The 20,223-nt window shown below is 42.5% G+C and overlaps 2 protein-coding genes across 2 annotated transcripts in view; one reads left to right on the forward strand and one right to left on the reverse strand.

Annotated features, from left to right (window-relative positions):
• The first annotated feature begins 646 nt into the window (after positions 1-646).
• LOC129330374 (galanin receptor 2b-like) lies at positions 647-1,645 on the forward strand. Its single transcript, XM_054980404.1, has one exon. It carries the CDS (start codon positions 647-649, stop codon positions 1,643-1,645), a length of 999 nt encoding a protein of 332 aa, XP_054836379.1.
• Positions 1,646-13,252: 11,607 nt separating this feature from the next.
• Positions 13,253-20,223, reverse strand: part of CPNE5 (copine 5) — a 222,879-nt gene continuing 215,908 nt past the window's right edge. The window contains exons 19-21 of the mRNA XM_054981740.1: positions 18,248-18,305; positions 14,581-14,654; positions 13,253-13,692 (exon numbers count right to left, since the gene is read on the reverse strand). Of these exons, the coding sequence (XP_054837715.1) occupies positions 13,504-13,692; positions 14,581-14,654; positions 18,248-18,305 (321 nt within the window). The 3' untranslated portion in view covers positions 13,253-13,503. The remainder of the gene's footprint in view (positions 13,693-14,580; positions 14,655-18,247; positions 18,306-20,223) is intronic.

Here is a 20,223-nt window from a genome sequence, read left to right on the forward strand (position 1 = left end):
CCTCAGGATTTTTTAAATCAGACTGGCAGCCCCTATGGATGTTTTTCAGTAAAATAAAACTGGCAGGAGATTGTTCACACATCTTCAGTACAATATCTAGTTTGGCCGTGATCAATGGCTGACTAATTGCATCTAGCAGGCATTCCATGGCAACGATTATAAGTCATCACACATCAGCAAAACTCCCAAACTCTTTCCTCACATCATAATATGACCATCAGCGTAATGTTATAACCTAGAGCTATGTGCAGAGGCTCTACCACTTGACAAGCTGCTAAGCCTGCTATGAATTTTAAATATCTTTCTTAACATTTCCTTGATTACTTCATAGGTTTTTTCTCATAGTAGCATTTGAACTCCTCTCTAGCATTAATGAATAAATTTAACAATCCCCTCTGCGGGAATCTTCCCTTTCCTCGTAGAAATAAAGGAATGTAGAAGCAAAATAACTTTTATGGATTGCCACAGATACTCAGCATGGCATGGCTAACATTAGTTTAGGACTTTGTCCAAACTAAACAATGGCATCTTAGTACTGACTCTTTGTGAAGGAAGAAATAACGGTAATGAGGTACCAGGATCTTTTAATTTTTTGTTGTTCCAGATAGATATCAACCCACTGTTATCTTCTTATCAAGCTGGAATGATGGAGTTCCCAGAAATCAAAGAGGTTTCCCTTCTTGCTTCCAATAGCATCTACATCAACACCTCTTCACATAGGATTGAATACAGTCTTGGAGGCTTGACAGTGTTACATCTCAGATACATCTTTGCTTCTTTCTGCGGCCTCACCTTACTAATTGGTTTTGCTGGCAACTTGTTCATGTTGCTGGTCCTGATTGAGGGTTTCCAGAGAGGCAGCAATAGCTCCATCTCCATGATGACCAACACTCTCATGGTCAACATCACTGTCTCCGATCTGATCTTCCTCCTCTATAATGTCACTGTGCTGTTGTTCACTTTTGTCTATGAGGATTGGGATATGGGTGCCGCTGTGTGCATAAGCAGTCAGAGCTTTTCTATGTGGACCATGTTCTGCAGCTTTTACAGCATGGTGGCCACCTCCATCCTACGGTACTTGGCTGTGATCCACCCAACCTACTCCTTCTCAACAAACAGGCACCAGAGATTCTTGTTTTGCATGCTTATGTGGTTTATGGGTTTCACTGTCTCCATCCCCAACTGGATGCATCAAGGAGTCATTGTGATTGAAGATGCTAGATACTGCATGCTTCTGATGACCCCAAAGCAAACATACCTATATTTTGTGCTGTTTGGAGGGATTGCCTTTTTCCCCTTTGTGCTTCTGTTGGTCTTATGTTATGGTAGAATTGTCCAGTCCCTCTGGTGCAGGAGGAGGATAGTGGTCCATTCATCAGTGAGCATTCATTTGAACAAGAAGGCTACTGTTATGATCCTGACTGTGTTAGCCATTTTCATTTTGATGTGGATACCATGTTCAGTGGTGATCTACCTCTCTGCAACTCATAGCCTGCCCCAGACTTCTGCAGCATTTGTGGCCTCCAGTGTATCCACAGTGTTGGCTTACTCTAACTGCTCAGTGAGCCCCCTCATCTGCTTCTCCCTTTCTGATCAGTTTCATGCTGGCTTGAAAAAGCTGTTTTGCAGGAGAAGCTCCAGATGACCTAGGAGTGGGAGCTGGGGTTAACGGGCCCAGGCAGAAACACCCACGCATCTGCTCGAGGAGTAAGATAGGCTGATGTGACATTACATGTCAAGTACTTTTCAGTTATTATAACAAAGATTAGAGAGATATAAAATTAGTCGGAAAACTCACTATTCTTTGAGGAACAAAGTTGGAGACATTGCATACATACGCAGATCTGTAAACAGCCAATGGATTGCTGTTTTGAAGTTGGATTGTTAGAAAGACCATGATCTAGTTGTTAGGATAAAATGGAGAGGGGAAGAACAAAGTAAGCTGCTTTGGTCCCTGGGAGTGGCAGCAGGATATCAATCAATCAATCAATCAATCAATCAATCAATCAATCAATCAATCAATCAATCAATCAATCAATCAATCAATCAATCAATCAATCTCTTGAGGAATGGATGAGCTAAGAAAAGAAAAGCTAGACTTGTCAAAATAAAAGCTGATGTGTAGGTTATGTGATTCATCCAACTTACACTGTTAAAGTTAAGCACCATTGAGGGAAGCCCAATGATCTTTTGGATGAAGCATGCCATGGAGTCCTATGTAATGTGTTTTGCTCATTATTTCTTTGTCATGACTAACCCTGCCCAAGCATATAAGCACCATCACATTACAAGCCATTTACATTCTTGAAATTCAACTCAGATTGATCCTCAATTCCTTTTTGGATAGGCTCACTAACAGCCAATGAGAAGCTGTTACATCTCGCAATGTCTGATCAAATGGATTGTGGATTGCTGTACTTCTGACCTGCATACAAGTCCATGTTGATCTGAGCACTAACAACTTCTCTGTTAGCAGATGCTTGGACTTTTTAGGCTCAGTAGGTCCATTTGAATCAATTTGTTTAGTTGATTAAAAAAAACAAGCTGCCTAAAACCAGGCCCTGATCTGCAGTGAGACTGTAGTGGCCAGACCCATCAAAGCTGCTGGTAATATCATTTCGGCAGGGAAAAATGAGAGGGAGCCTGGAGCATGAGAAATCTATATCATACTTCACAGCAAACCATCTGCCCAGAAAAACTGAATTCTGTGCCTCAAAGAAACTATGTATGTTAAGCAAATTAACATGAATGTCATGGCAAAAGGCAAAAAGTAATCTAGGCTCTTAAAGAGTCCCCCCTCCCCAAAATCAGCTTCTAAATTTTTACTAGACATTGCCCACATAATTTCAAGCCTATTTTTATAGCCTTTAGAAAAATGCTTTTTTAGTTCTTTTTAAAAAAAGGAAATTGAGAAGTTTCAAATTCTGTGCCCATGCCAAATTCCATAGCTAAGGAATGTGATCAAGAGGGAATAATTGCACACTATATTGCTTATATATTACATTTCTCTCTTGCATTTCTCTAGTAAAAGCAGCACCTCCAGTAATAAAGGCCATCTCTACCGCACAGATGCATGCAGGTAGGAGCAGACAGCAATTTAGTCTTCTGCTTATGGCTCTCTTTTACATTTATGTTGATTTCACATGCTGTGAAGGGTCCTCTTTGTAGAGAAAAAAACACTGTGCTGACTTAGTCCATGGTCTCTAGATGTCGCACTTGCATTTGACATCAAGAACTGTTGCCATTGGTTATAAAATGCATGTACACAAATGCAAGCCAGTCTGAGGGCAAGGCAGCACTCTAACAGTAGTTTTATGGTATTGGATTACATCTTTTTTATTTGATCTCTTTCCCCCTTTTTTATCGTCAAGGACTGCTGGTGCTTAAAAACATCAAGCCAAACCTGTGTTTTCCTTCATCTCTGTGCAGATATTAATGCAGTTCCCCAGAGCTTGCCTCAACATCCATAATTGCTGAGAGACTCTAATGAAACATAAATACAAGGCGATTTATCCTGCAAGATGGATGATTCTGATACAATCCCCATGGTTCAGTATGAATAATAAATTTGAATGCCACCAAGTGAGCAAGAGCTGAATGGGGCCATTAAAAAACCCTGCAGAAATCTGCTTGACGTAAGCAAGCAGCAATGTGATGGATTGACTTCTCTACAGCTTTCCTTCCTGTTTCAGCAATACAGGCACAAACACCTTTCTCCTACCAGGACTGTCTTTGTATCACTCCCCCCTCACAAACCCCACAGACCTGGGACCAACTCACTGAAGAACCTTGAGAATTTCTACATCCGCTTGATGTGGAAATGCCAGAATGGAACCAGAATAATAGGTGGGATGTGCTGTGCAGAATTTTATCTCTGGCTCCCACTTCATTCTTGGCCACAGAGGCTAGTTCTTTCAACGGTCTAGTTTCGTACAATCTTACCTCCTCTCAAAGTTTTAATGAGCTTTATAGAGGCTTCTCCCACCCATGGCTTCCAGTTGCCGATATGGGACTTTCTGCTGGCTCTACTGTGTTTAAGCAAGGCTCCATCAGCCAAGTCTTTGGCTACCTTGGCCCATGCTTCTGCTTCCAGGCTGCTATACAATTAACATTGCTGCTTTTTCCTTGGGTGTATCCTGACAGCCTGGATATTCCCGTGCCCAAGTGAGTGTAACAGATGTCAGCTAGGTCTCTCCTCTGGCTTTTGGACAATGAGGCACACAACTAAAAACATGGGATCCATTCTAGCAGGTCATGTGGGTAACCATCTTACTACAGTCTCCTGTGGTATTCTGGTTTGACTAAAGTTGCCAGATACCTGTTTGAAGCTTTTAAAATTGTCATCCCTGTTAGTTTGGGGTCACACACGCCAATGTTTTCTGGGCTTGGAAGACATCAGTTGGGTAGTATGTTATGTATAGACAAGCTACTGCCTTGAACTTGTGTGTCTCTCTAGCAAGGGCTTCCCTGTAGGGTGCATAGTATTGTGATTTTTATTACGGGTAGGATGGAGGGGTTTGCCTCATACAGGCTCCCTGGTGTCCCCCTGCTTTTGGTCCACCTCCAGACCCAGAAGGAAGGTTAGAAATGCCCACATACCTTGTATTGTCGAAGGCTTTCACGGCCGGAGAACGATGGCTGTTGTGGGTTTTCCGGGCTGTATTGCCGTGGTCTTGGCATTGTAGTTCCTGACGTTTCGCCAGCAGCTGTGGCTGGCATCTTCAGAGGTGTAGCACCAAAAGACAGAGATCTCTCAGTGTCACAGTGTGGAAAAGATGTAGGTCATTTGTATCTACTCAGGAGGGGTGGGGTTGAACTGAGTCATCCTGTAAGAGTTTCCCAGGGTGTGGAATGCTAATGGAGGGAGGCTTCACTGTATCCTGAGGAGGTTCTTTTGCATATGGATTGGTACTTGATGTGCTAATCTTCTCTGCAGGGCTATTGTCGGGGATAGAATGTTTTGTTAGCCTGGTGTTTTTCAGAACTGGAAACCATGCTCTGTTCATTCTTAAGGTTTCTTCTTTCCTGTTGAAGTTTTGCTTATGCTTGTGAATTTCAGTGGCTTCCCTGTGCAGTCTGACAAAGTAGTTGGAAGTGTTGTCCAGTATTTTGGTGTCCTGGAATAAGATACTGTGCCCTGTTTGAGTTAGGCTATGTTCAGCCACTGCTGATTTTTCAGGTTGTCCAAGTCTGCAGTGTCTTTCATGTTCTTTTATTCTTGTCTGGATGCTACGCTTTGTGGTCCCGATGGAAACTTGTCCACAGCTGCAGGGTATACGGTATACTCCTGCAGAGGTGAGGGGGTCTCTACTGTCTTTTGCTGATCGTAGCATCTGTTGTATTTTTCGGGTGGGTCTGAATACTGCTTGAAGGTTATGCTTTTTCATAAGCTTTCCCATCTGATCAGTAATTCCTTTGATATAGGGCAAAAACACTTTTCCTGTAGGAGACTGTTTTTCCTTGGTTGTTTGATTCATCCTGGGTTTGATTGCTCTTCGGATTTCATTTCTGGAGTAGCCATTTGCCTGAAGTGCGTGGTTTAGATGATTAATTTCCTCATTGAGAAAGTGCGGCTCACATATCCATCTTGCACGATCCACTAATGTTTTCATTATGCCTCTTAGACAAAACATTCTATCCCCGACAATAGCCCTGCAGAGAAGATTAGCACATCAAGTACCAATCCATATGCAAAAGAACCTCCTCAGGATACAGTGAAGCCTCCCTCCATTAGCATTCCACACCCTGGGAAACTCTTACAGGATGACTCAGCTCAACCCCACCCCTCCTGAGTAGATACAAATGACCTACATCTTTTCCACACTGTGACACTGAGAGATCTCTGTCTTTTGGTGCTACACCTCTGAAGATGCCAGCCACAGCTGCTGGCGAAACGTCAGGAACTACAATGCCAAGACCACGGCAATACAGCCCGGAAAACCCACAACAGCCATCGCCCACATACCTTCTTTTCATCTCTGGGCTCATTCCAATCTTTCTTCCTTGGCATGCCCACCTCCCTTTTTAGGCATCTCTCCTAACTACATCTGTTTCCTGTTCCTCTGTCCCAGTTTAACACTCCTCCATGGGACCCAACTCACAAATATGCCTTTGCTCCTGAATAAATTTTTGGCTACTTTGCTTCTCACCGGGGCCTGCTTCTGGATTTGGATCAGCTACTAGATCTCCCTTGCTCTCTCCTTAGCCCTGGTGTAGTCTCTCTCCCCCCCCCCCCCTTTGGGATGTATTACTCTAAAAGCAAAGCATTGAACAATTAATTTCATGGCAGTTAGTGTGATTTACTGATGCAGAGTGTAATCTTATACACACAGTGACTTGGAAGTAAACCCTGTTGAATTCAGTGGGACTAACTTCATTTGTACATCTTTAAAAATGTTAACAATAGATGTGTTTACTATGAAAGGTGTCCAGTACTGGCGACGCTGTGATAAGCAATTTATAGATATGTTTAATATGTATGTACCATGTTTACTATGGTTTTCACTTAAATTCCATTTGTTCCTTGTGGCCTGATCCTATGAGTTAAGTCTTCTGCCAGAACAGCTTCTATGATTATGCTTAAGATCACTGGGTAACTTGGGGGTCAGTATATATGCCTAATATACCTCATAGGGTTGATAAAAGGGGAGAATGAGTTGTTTGGAGGAAGGATAGCATTAATAGTAAAAAAAAATGTTTCTATGCTAGCAGAAGGGTGCAGATAGCCAATGTGAACTCTGAAGATGTCGTACATGATTTCAAAGCAAGCTTTAAAAGTCAGGTCTGCCAAATTTTAATTTGGCTTTAATTTGCATTCAGAAATATGAGACACAGTCCTCTGTTCCTGAGGACTGGAAGGTAGCTAATGTTGTCCCCATCTTTAAAAAAGGTTCCAGGGGAGATCTGGGAAATTACAGGCCAGTCAGCCTGACGTCAATACCGGGTAAGTTGGTGGAAACTATTATCAAAAATAAAATTAGTGGGCACATTGATGACCAAAAGCTGATGAGGAAAACTCAGCATGGGTTCTGTAAGGGAAGATCTTGTCTCACCAATCTGTTAGAGTTCTTTGAGGGAGTGAACAAACAAGTGGACAAGGGAGACCCGATAGATATTGTTTATCTTGACTTCCAGAAAGCTTTTGACAAAGTTCCTCATCAAAGGCTCCTAAGTAAGCTCAGTAGCTATGGGATAAAGGGCCAAGTCCTCTTGTGGATCGAAAACTGGCTAATTAATAGGAAACAGAGAGTGAGTATAAACGGGCACTTCTCACAGTGGAGGGTGGTGAGCAGTGGGGTGCCACAGGGGTCGGTATTGGGTCCAATGCTTTTTAACTTGTTTATTAATGATTTGGAATTGGGATTAAGCAGTGAAGTGGCTAAATTTGCAGATGACACGAAATTGTTCAGGGTGGTGAAAGCCAGAGAGGATTGTGAGGCACTCCAAAGGGATCTGTCGAGGCTAGAAGAGTGGGCATCCATGTGGCAAATGAGGTTCAATGTAGCCAAGTGCAAAGTAATGCACATTGGAACCAAAAATCCAAAATATAAATACAAGTTGATGGGGTCTGAACTGGCGGAGACTGACCAAGAGAGAGATCTTGGAGTCATGATAGATAACTCACTAAAAACGTCAGCACAGTGTGCGACTGCCATAAAAAAAGCTAATGCTATGCTAGGGGTTATTAGGAAAGGGATTGAAAACAAATCAGCCGGTATCATAATGCCTCTGTATAAATCGATGGTGAGGCCTCATTTGGAGTACTGTGTACAGTTCTGGTCGCCACACCTTAAAAAAGATATCATAGCACTGGAAAAAGTACAGAGAAGGGCAACTAAAATGATTAAAGGGTTGGAACACTTTCCCTATGAGGAAAGATTGAGGCGCTTGGGGCTCTTTAGCCTGGAGAAAAGACGACTGAGGGGAGACATGATAGAGGTTTACAAGATAATGCACGGGTTAGAGAAGGTAGAGAAAGATGTGTTTTTCTCCCTTTCTCACAATACAAGAACTCGTGGGCACTCTATGAAATTATTGAGCAGTCGGGTTAGGATAGAAGAAAATACTACTTTACACAAAGGGTGATAAACACATGGAATTCGTTGCCACAGGAGGTGGTGGCAGCTACAAGCATTGCCAGCTTCAAGAGGGGACTGGACAAATATATGGAGCAGAGGTCCATCAGTGGCTATTAGCCACAGGAGATAGATGGTATTCTCTTTGTGGGGAGGTGGTGCTCTGTTGTCTTGGTGCTGGAAGGAAGGCAGTGGGAGGGCTTCTGGTGTCCTGGCCTCACTGACAGTCCTTTAGATGGCACTGGATTTCTAGCCACTGTGTGTGACAGAATGTTGGACTGGATGGGCCACTGGCCTGATCCAACATGGCTTTGCTTATGTTCTTATGTTCACAACTGTCCCATGGTGCACTTGTTGGGGGTGGGGGGGAGAGCGCAATGATGCCTCTGAGAGTCCATTCTTATTAGTCCCTCTCTAGTAGGGAGCAAATTCTTCAGTGCAAGGCTGGGGCAGGTGTGTATCAGGTTTTGTTTTCCTTAGCAGGAGTTCCCTACATTGCATTAGAGACCAGCTCCTGAAATCAGGAAAGAGGTGTGGTGTCTGAATTGTGGTGTATGGAATGCAGGAAGTCATTGAAGTGCCCCATGCAACCTTTTGGATCAGGGCCTTAAAGTGTAGTAATTTCAGAAATATATTTGAGAGAACATAGAAATGTGAGGATGACATGAATTTGTTCTGTACTTGGCTGCAAGTACCTTGATCTTGAAGTGCAATAAATGAATCATGAGAAACATGAAACAGTCAGTAGTACCCATTAGTATGTGATTAGAAATCCCCAGCTCTCTAGCCAAAGAGAACAGTGTATGATTTTGAGAGTATTAAGAAAAGGACTTTGTTTTATTAATTGGTGTTTATACTTCCCACCAATTCCTGCCAATCCTGTCTCTTCTTCCACAGTGTGGTACTTGGTCTCTCATTGCATGTGCCTTTCCAAAGAGCCTAACATCTCTCCTCCTATTCTAGTGGTGCTTGTGCTGTTTACAGAAGTGGTTAGCATTCTACAAAGCCAGTACAGAGGCAAAAGAGAGGACTTTCTAGCCTTTGTCAAGCAGCGTGTTTGGAAAGCAAAGTATTGCCCCTTTGAATGTTAAAGACACATGTAACTTTGCAAATGCAATACACTGTGTCAGTTGGCCTAGACAACTGATCATGACACATGTTGACTTTAAGTATATAATAAAAAAATAAAAAAACATTTAATTGCTTATTTATGTTGGACTGTTAAGCTGGGCACATAGATTTAAAAATATCACTGGGCATTGATGGTTAATGGGACTTGCTACTCAACAGCATTTCTGATTGCTTCACCTCCCCATTCTTTTAGATGATGTAAATATTTATTCTAGTACAAAGGACAGCATCCCTCCCTCTCATCTACCTAGGACTTTGCAAAACTTGTGCATCTAAGGGGGTGTGCGAGTAAGAGCTTGAACTTATATACTTCAACGTTTAACCAATTTGCTCCACTGGACATAATGGCAGTAATCAAATTCATTAGATGGATTCACAGAAGGGATGCTTCTCAGTTCAAGATATAACAGATTTTTCTGGATCATTCTCATAAAAGTGGGGCATCTGATAAGCTTAAATTATTAATGCTATGAAACCAAAGCTCACACTCTGCTTTAATAAAAAGAATCATTTATTTCAATTAAGGCAATCCAATAGAAACCATATTACATCAGACAGTCAATGAAGGATACAGTAGCATAAATAGTTCGAGGGCATCACCATGCAAATAAAAATATTGGTGAATGGGATAGGGAGGAACATGCTGGATGGGTGTAATAAACATCAAAAACCAGAAAAGTTTTGAGCTTGGGAGTACATACAACAGCTTCCCTTCATGTACTCAGAGGAAGTCACCTGGAGAATGAACTGTTGTTTCCAAAACTACCCATGAGCTATTCTATGGGCCTGTGGTTCAACAGGTCTGATCTTACATGCACAGTGTATTCTCTTTTGCCTGACACATTTCTCCTGCTCATTGTGTTCATACACAGCAGGGCACAAGGTTGCATGATTTGTACCATATGCTCATATGCTCACATAACTGGGCGCAGGAACACTTTGGCATGCTTTACCCAACAGGTACAGAGACACAGCACACAAAACTGCAGAGTACGCAGCACTCAGTTGCACTTGTAACAACATGACATGACATGATGCACAGACAGAAACAGGGTAAAATTAGCCCAGGCAAATGCTGTTCAATACATCTGCTCCTTCAGAACTGGCCCCCATGTTATATACACGTTCCTTTGTTTGTGAAGTTTTCTGATCTGATTCTTGAATGGTACTTGGAGGGGGAATAATGCCAAAGTAAAGAAGAGAAGTACTGTTTCCATGCCCCCTCGCCTTTGAAATCTGGGAGAACAAAATGTTTGCAAAGGCAACAGTAATAATCCACATCTCACATTGAAGTCCATGGTAAGGATCCCTTTGATCATAATTCTGGATTGTACCCTGAGTCTATGCTACTGGGTACATCAACCTCAAATCCAGGTCCTCTGGCTGAGTTGTATTTGAGGTTGCTCCTATATCAGTTGAGGATCTGGACCAGAGAAGGAAGTTAAAGGTCAATAAGAACTGATGAAACAGAAGATATTTGGTGGTCCTAAAAAAGAAATCCGTCACTGAGAGTTGGAAAGTACTAAAGAAAAACTTTGTTGGCTGACTCGCTCTCTAAGAGTTTATGAGCCAGCCAGCCAACAAGATTTCCTTTCTAAGGGTCTAACTACATTTTACACTTTCCAAGGGTCTTCCATGTATTGTAAGTTTCATGCCAGGAACTTAATTCCAAGCATGCATGGGCCCAGCTGGGATTGCAAACATGATGTATGAGGAAAGGAGGCTTAAGCCTTTGTTTTCCATCATTTCCCTATCCTGAAATAACCCCAGAGACTGCTGTTTATCCAGCTGGGGAAACCAAGGTGTACTCTATTAGTGCACTTGCACCCCTCGCTCCAATGGAACAACTATCACCTCTAGGGGCTTTTCAGATTGCAAAAATGGTTTTAGGGGAGGCTGAAGTCCCCTCTCCATGCACACCCAACCTGATCAGACTGGGATATTCCCAGCATAGAATTTGCTAGGACCCAAGGAGAACTCTAGGGAAAACTGTAACATGTAATTAAGCCCCAAGTTAGTGGTTCAAATAGCTAAATGGCACTGGACTAGTAAGGCCACTCTGACAGGCATAACCTGATGTGGTGTGCAAGAAGAACTAAACTTTGCTACATCTCTCCTTTTATCTCTATATAATATCTACAATGATGCCATGAAAGTAAACAGTAAATCAGCCTTCTGCTCCCATTGACTCTCAGTGGTTCTCAAATTTTAGCAAACCAAGCCCCGCCTCATTTTGATTAAAAAATGTTGGTGGACCCCAGACCTTCCCCTGCTCTGTCACTGGCACATGCTAGACTTCAGACAGTCCCTTTTCAAGGCAGACTCTCCTGGATAATTGTTAGGCAACTGCTAACTGCTTCTTTCATCCTCTTGCACAGACAGCAAAACAGGCACCCAAGTAAAGAGCAAATCTCCTTCTCCATAGGTCAGAAGTCAGGAGGAATCAGCAAGCTGGCTTCCTAGGATGGCCTGGGCACCTGTCCAAAGAATTGACCAACATAGGACCTGTCTAAATCCACCAGTTAAAAGGGCAAAGGGAGGAAAGGCAGTTTGTAATTATTTACAAATAATTTTAAATAAGTGGCAAACACTCTGCTAAATAAGCATTTAAAATGGAGGTGGAGGGCATTTTTTGTTGATCAGCAATTTATATAAGCAGTATCTCCAGAAGCTTACAATTGGCAGTTGACTTGGCAGGAGAAACTCCCTAGCTATCAATCCTGCCTTTTTTACCTCTAGCACCCATCATTCTCCCAGAATGTCAAATATAACTTCTGGGAGCTGCATAAGAGAGGCAGCTGTTTGGTGGTCACTGTTGTAGAAAGAGATCATTAAATAAAACAGAAGGGAATTCATTGATGGGATGGTTAATTATATGAGTAAGGAGAGCAGGATGGGGGAAATGGGGGGAGGGTAGAATGAGCAAGGGTGTAATTGAATAAAATTTTTGAAACTGGGACTTGTTGGGCCTTCTGGACTTGGAAAGCGATAGGTAGAATTACATTTAATTAGAGGTATTGTTAAAGTGTAAGCCACCCTTAGCTTAAAGGACAGGAGAGGGGCCAGTATAAATTGAAATACATACACAAATAAGTAACAGTTAGGGGCCATCCAGGGAGAAAGAGGAATGTTTAGGCAACTGCTAAGACTCCATGTCCGAATGCTTTAGCTCTGGGCACACGTTTGTATCCTAAGATCTGGAGGATTTACATAGTAGTTGCATGTGTTGCAAAAGTTGGAAATGAAGAAAGGACAATCAGACTCTACCAAACCTTCTGAGCTGCAAACACAGATACTGTTTCAGTCCAACCCTGAAAGGACAGGACTCCTCTATGCCCATGTAGTTCAAGCCCAGAGACCGGGGCCACCCTGAGTGAGGAGTTCAACTGTTAATGTAATGTCATCTGCATGACTGGCAACACTGCAGCAAGATCAGTAACTCATTCCTAGTCCTTTCTCTATTCTCCCATTCCCATGTCCAGAACATTTTAGTAACACTCTGTGCACTGCTTTTCAGAGGTCAGAGTCTAGAAGTCAACCTGCCAAAAACTGGGGCTTTAAAAAAACACTGAAAAGGACCTTAACAAAAGCACGTGCATGCACACATATTATCTCAAACCAAGTCTGCACAAAAATGAGACTTACAGAGAATGAGGGGTATTAAGCAACTCAGGGACAGTGCGCAGTACAAGGAATACTAGCAACAGCAACAAAGGCGACATTAAACAGTTAACTTGACTGCTAGGTCACTTCACAAGCCAGGCCATTACAAAGCAAGGAGGAAAGGCAGAAGACTTGAAGTGTCAGGTGGGGTACACATGGAGTATAAAACTTCCAAATCATTTAGAAACTCCTATTAAGAGAAAGAGAGGTGCTTTGAAAATTTGTGGACTGGCTGGTCCATCCTATGGACCCCAAGCCATATCAATGATGTTGTAGATCTCTTTAAGAGAACTGCTAAAAAGAAACCAGGCTCCTTTCATCTTGCTGATATCCCCAATCAGGGAATGAAGAAACTTGTCAATGACTGGGCTTGTCCTGTTGTTGTTTTTTAAACTCACATTTTTCACCAGCTTTGCTCCGTCTCAAGGCTGATCAGTGCTTCCAATTATGCATATTGGTATGCTGGAATCAGAGCTTTACTCAGTTCCCAAAGTGGACTTTTGGGGCTAAAGAGTACATGGTGGATTTTCAGGTTGTGGCATGTTTACTGCCTTTGTGGCTGTCCACAGAAAGTTGACACAAGAGGGTGACTTGTGTTTCATAGGCACTTGACTCAAGTGCTCTTTTCTTGTTTTCAGATTTGGGTCTGAAGGGTGTGGCCTGTCGGGTTGTATGGAGGTGGAGCTGGGTTGGGTTTGATGCTACGCCCTTTCATGTAGGAGATGAATTGGTCTGGGATCTCAGCAAGGACATCTTTAGCCAGCCGGGCCATACTCAGGACATGATTTCCTGTGCGGTCAATGTAATCCCTGAAGGGAACAAACTGAAAAGAAAAATGATATATATCAAACACCTGAAAGGCCAAACTGTAAATTATTTTTGGAAAAAAAACCCCACAACAGTGTATATATATATGTTGTAAACCTCCATGAGCACTAAATATGGAGAGGCAGTATATAAGTTAAATAAATAAATATTCTGAGAACTGGGACTTTTCTGATCCAGACAGAATGAATCACACAAAGAGTACAGAAAGATCACAGATGTCAAACTCCTGATATTCTACAAGCAATGATAATGCAAAAACCTCCTCAGCTGATGTCTTGCCACAGAGAGCTAAAGAGAAGCCACAGATCACAAGAAATTTAACTCAAGAGCTTTCCTAACAATAACCAATAATGGAAAGATACTCTTTTACAAGAAAAAAATATCACTTTGCTGGGCTATTTGCTAACCTAAGGTAATTTACTCTTCTGATAAGTTGACTTTTACTTAAGTATGGGCTTGGCTGTAGACTTAAATAAATACTACTGCCCAGATATTATTTCTCCTCATCCTACCAATCAGCTTTATTTTCTTTACTATCGTGGTCCATATACAGAGCAGATGTAAAACAGTCAGGGCTGGGCCACTGTTTATTCAAAGCTTCCTGTCTGGCACATTTTGGTGAGATGTACAATATGGATGCTGTTGATACTGACCCTTGTTTGGGTCTCTCATGGGCTGAAGTTTTTATCAAAGCTTCCATCACAAGTCAGTTCTGAAAAGCAAAGACTCATCCATTGTCTACTCTTCAGTGCCAAGACCGGTACATAGTTTCAGGGTGGCAAAGCCTGTCTTGTTTATATGGCAGCTTTTAGTTTGAACTACATGAAACCCACACCATTAAAGAGGGTTGAAACTGGTGTGAGAGAAAGAATTTCTTTATTACCTGGACAATGTCACGTTCAGCAATCTTCCCCCGAGATGAGATTCGAATGTCATCTCCATCCAGCTCTACCATAGCTGCATTGCAAGGAGCAGTGAACAGTAACTAGATTAGTCACAAAGCATGAAATGGTACAAAGAAGCCAAAAGCTATAACGAGTCCAAAAAGCCCACCTGGATCATAGCAGATTAGCAGATCAATTTTCTAGAAAAGGTGAGTTGAGAGAATCGCTGAATTCTTTTCTTTTGGACAGGTGAACTCAAATTTTCCCTGTGCATATTGCAATTTTTACCACTATCAACCTTATCAATGCCCATTCTCATTATGAGGTATAATTAACCTGTTACATCTGTTAATTTCATTATACAACTTTTATTCAAGAGACAGAGTTCGATGTAGGGGTCTGTCAAATACAAGCAAGGTTGGACTGGCCCTTTAACTTGCATGGACATTTCCCAATCGGTCCCTGCCCTAGAGAGCTGCTGGTAGGAACAAATGGAGCCAAACTCTGACAACTCAGCTTAGCCCTGTCGCTGGCAATGGTAACTAGTGTCAGTTCACTAACCGTCTTTTCCACTCTGCTGCCCATTTTCAGGAGGAAGCCCTCAGTGAGCTAATGCCCACTGCTGGCACTGCTGAGCTGAGGAGTCCCTGCAGCGCTGGCTTATGACTCCACAATGCTCACCTTGGTTTGTTTTAGGCCATTTTCACTTCCCAGTCCCCTCTTGAATACAAATTTGTAATTGATGGCTTGAACAATCACATGACATACATCACTGATGCTTTGTACCACCTCTGGCATTCGGTTGGTTAATCACACTTCATTAAATTAAGCCTATGGTGACTTTTCAAATCCTTACTGGCCAAAGCATAAATAAATAAATGGATTGTCCAACAGCTGTCTCCAGCTTCTTCCACGTATGTGTAATCTGTAATTTGGCTATGCAACAAGTATAGTGTTGGCATATTTCAAACATAACACAACCCCAAGGTATGTGAATGAGCGTTGAAAGAACCTTTTTTCTCTTGTGTAATCTCCCCCCTCCCCGTGCACAAATGAGTTACTTTGGGGGTTTGAGCAAACCATAACTTGCCAGTATATCCAAACCAGTACAGTAGTTTGTATTTGCCCAGCAGATCACTATGCAAAATCATTGTAATAGTGAACTGTGGTTTGCAAAAGACTGGAAATGGCTAATTAGCATGCAGTGCATAAAGGAGGGAGTGATCACATGGGCAAGGCTGAGGCCCTTCCAGGTTTGTTCATGTAGTAATTTATGGTTTGGTATTTGAACCATGCCAAAATTGAAGATTCGTGTTGTGTAACTCCTATGAGATGCATGTGTGACAGCGTTCTTTTTTTTTTTTAAATCTCAGCTATAAGGGAAGCCCAACAAGAACAAGCTGTTCAAAGGGGCAGTGGGGTTTCCTTCCTGGGAAATTTTCAAAAGAATTCTGAAACAACCAGGAATGCTGTAGCTTTATGACTTTGTAACATCAAAGTGAGCAAGTTGCAAGGTTGGTGCTGGAGGCATGGGCTGTAGATGATGCCTCCATGTAGCAACAGGTGAAAGGTGATGTGCAACAGTAAGCCAGGTTCTCCTGTATTTTTCCAGAGAAAATGATGCACAGTGATAGAACAGCTGCAGCATCACCCAGCAAGGAGAGGCAGAGGCAGCTGTGCTTGCTTCTCTTCTGTTGATCATACAGCTTTTAAAGGCACAGGGGACCTGCATCCACAAAAGGGACTGACAACCACATTCCTCTGTGATGCTGTCAGGGATCACTCCACAGCTGATGCTTTGCTGCAGACACTGGGTTGGATCCAGCACAAAATTTCCACTTCTGCTAAGCATGAACTCAGACTCATTGTATCTCCACTTGTGTTTCCACTAGCACAAGATCTTGGTCAACCCATTTCAGGGCACTCAAATATAAAGGGATGAGAGTGCTAGGCATTGTGCAAAATTTTGCGCAAGTGGAACTGTGCTAAGCCTGTTTACGTTTCTGCTAATGCATCAGTGGATCCAAGCCACTGTGACCCTCTCCTTTGTGTCATTGTTTTCAAGGTGGATAGCAAACAGGGAACCACAACATCCTTGATACACGTTCTTTATCATGCATGCACTGAGAAATGGAGCAGAGGGTTCTCCCCTACCATGCCCTACTGGGGTTGAGGGTCTATATATTGCACATGGCATCACCACAGGAAAACTAGCAACAACAGGGAGTGCCATAGCAGCTCAATGGGATTTTAACTCCTTTTAGACATGGCTGATATTATCATCACCAACATCTGCATCATGAGGAACCCAAAATTTGGGGTGTATGAAGTTAAGCATTGGAGAGATATGGGTAACCTGTAGACACTAGCTTTCATTCTATTGAACATGGCCAGGGCATGGGATGGAATGATAAGCATCTTGGGGGCAAGGATAAGTCAATAACTTGAGTGAGGCCATTGGTCCATAATGCCAAATGCTCTGATTGGTTATCTCACTGCCCTTACAGGTGTGCATGCCTCTTCTCAGCCCAAGGACTCATTTAGAGTAAGCCCAGGACTATGGCTGCAGTGTGGGATCTCTTCCATACTCAGTTATATGGCCGGAATGTCCAAGTAGGAAGAAGGGGAGGGCGGGGGGAGGAAGGGTGCATGAGTGTGGCCCTTTGGAGACCACTAAAGCCTCCTTTTGAGCCTTTATTGTGGAGGTGTCATTAAGGTTTAGCTCATGAAATGGAAGACCTGGGCCTAATCCTTCACCTCTCTCTTTTCTCTCTACATTTAGTGTTGCCAGCAGGGTGAGCTTTGACTTAAGTGCATCTCCCTGAGGTGTGCCTCAGCCCATTGTGTCTGGCGTCTCTTCTAACTGAACTACTTGGCAGCTCATAGCGCTGCCTCCTGTGAACTTGCTGCCACACTTTGTGTTCTTTCTTCCCCCTGTGTGTCCATCCCTCTCCTTTGCAAAAAGCATATTTCCCTCATACAGGCTCCTATGGAAGTATGTTGTACGCTACAGAATGTGTCTGGAAGCACTGGCCATGTAACAGGTTTTGTTCCTCCAGGAAACCTTACTGTCTCTCAGTTCTGTGGGAAAGCCACCTGCTAATCACTGAAGGACCAGGCTGGCTGGTGGTTGTAGAAACACCAACATATTCCCACAACACCCCAGCAACTTTGCCATTGCTCACAAATCACAGCATTGCATGGTGATAACATCCCCATAAACTATGCATGAAAGACACACAATGATAGCCAGAAAACTTCATGATGCTGCCCAATCCAGTACACACACACACAATGCATGGCTAAGTCAGAATGAGACCACAATGCCCTCCGTTGTATAAATGACCATAGTGCAGCAGCCTCCAGAGCTTCAGCTAACGCCACTATCCAGAGACTCCAGGCTTTTACAGACAAGAATCCTCTGATAGCCTAAAAAAGCATTATGTAATACCTGCCTTTTTGCTTGGGAAAGCATGAGAACCAGCCAGGACTGCCAAGGGTCCTGCTCATTTCGATGGCCATTGTACTGCTGACCTCCCTGCTTAAGTATAAGTTGGTGATCCTGTGATATTGGTGTAGCAGGACCATAGGAGCAGCCTTTTAGTTAAAGTACATGAAGGACGTCATGCTGCAAATAAATTCACTAAATGCAAATTAGGTTCTTACCATCAAATTCAGCCTGTCCAACTCCCACAATGATTATGGACATTGGAAGCTTGGCAGCCTTACGGCCATCAGGAAACAAGGAAGAATAGGAGGGTTTGTGGAAGAGAGGGTTGTCAGTGAGGATTGGAGACAGGGGAAAGTGGAAGAGAAAGAGCATGCATTTAAGACAGAAATATAATGCATCAGAAATCAGGCTACAATATAGAGCCAGTTAGCGCCATGTAAGAATAAAAATCTAGAGTACAGCTAACAGGACAGTAAATGGGATTAGAGTGATTGTTTTGTTGAATTCGTACAGGAGAATAAGAATCAGACAGTCCTAATGGTCAATTTAAATTATAGCAATTTAGGCCCTGTACAGGTATATAAACTTATTGTGGCAATTCATTTATGTAACAACTGATGGCACTTTGAATGTTCAATTACTCATTGATGATGAGTGGCCATACAACCTCCAGCCAGACCAACACTTAGAGAATGTGTGCTCATTTGGGCTCTTTTCACAACTCACAAAACTAGATCTTGCAACAGCTACATCACAGCACAAGACTCTGGCTGTAGAATCTTTCCTCTCACAATCCATGTGAAGCATTAACATGGAAGAGAGACTTGCAATTATAAACATTTACTTTGGCTAAGTTAGCAGCTGGCTATAGTATAATATAGTGTCAATCTAGCAAAGCATTGTCAGTCTCTTGTTGGCATGTTTACATATTTAATTCTGATCACATTATCTGCTTTCAGATTTTGGACCTTTTTTAAAAATGCAGCATCCTGTTGTGCATATAGAAAGCACCATCATGGTTCACACTCTCCACCATGACTGATACATTTAGTCCCAGGTAACAACTGACTAGTGCCGCCATACAGAAACATATAGCACACTTCCCTCCCCCATTTTCTATTTGATCAGGTTAAACCTTTCTATTTGCATAGAGGCAAACCTTCCCACTCTCTCCCTGACCCTAATGTCCTTTTGCTTGCTAATGGGTTTTGCCATTATGTAATTTATCACAAGGGAGGAGAAATCATAGTGATACCTCCTGCTTTCCACTCAGCCTCCTCTAATGCCTTCAGGAACCTTGTTTATATTTAACACTCTCTCTCTGCCTCATTATCAAATTATCTAGCTCTCTTTTCTTCCCCTACAGCAGTCACTGATTGTTGTTGCTGTTAAACACAGAAGCAGTAATAAGAAGAACTCTTCGCCTGAGCTGATCTCTGGCTGCACCATAATGGGAACTGCAACAACAGTTGCTTAATAACAAGCAACACTCATCACCATTTCATCGTTGAGCACCATACATGGAAAGGGGGACGTTGTCTGAGGAAGCTTCTGTGTGTTTAAAGCATATTGTGGGGTAAAGAAGAAGCTATTAACAGTTCATGTGATCTAGCTGCTACTCTTCATGAGGTAGGAGACCCAGGCTCAAAGCCCACCCAAGACATAAACTGCATTTAAAAAAAAAAAGCAGCATTCTATGATTTATATAGAATCATATAATGTCAGCATAGATCACAGTCTTCTGCCCTGTGCAAGCCATTCTGTCTTGCCCTTAACTTTTTATTGAGGCCTGGGAGGAGAGCTGATGTTAGCATAGTGGTCAGCAAAATGAGCTGGAAATATCCTGCTTCAAATCTAATGCCCTTCATCTACTCATTGGATGGCTTTGGTGTCCCTCATCTGAAATATCTGTGTAATTGTATTGTCCTACTTTATAGGGCTGTTGGAAAGGTTACTGGGACAATGCATGTGAAATAATCTAAGCATTACCTAAATTCTAAATATGAATAGAAGCAGAAGTGTATGCAGCCAGAAACCAGTTAAAAGGTGTTGAAACACAAGCAATACATTGACAGGGAAATTCCTAGACTGGGCATTTCCGGAGACTTTTTGAAGTGGTGAAAAGAGATATGTGCTACTATAACACCACATTGTGTTCCCATCTAGAAGCAAATGCCAGGAACATGACCTT

The sequence above is a fragment of the Eublepharis macularius genome, chromosome 5 (assembly GCF_028583425.1).
Source record: "Eublepharis macularius isolate TG4126 chromosome 5, MPM_Emac_v1.0, whole genome shotgun sequence".
NCBI lineage: Eukaryota > Metazoa > Chordata > Lepidosauria > Squamata > Eublepharidae > Eublepharis > Eublepharis macularius.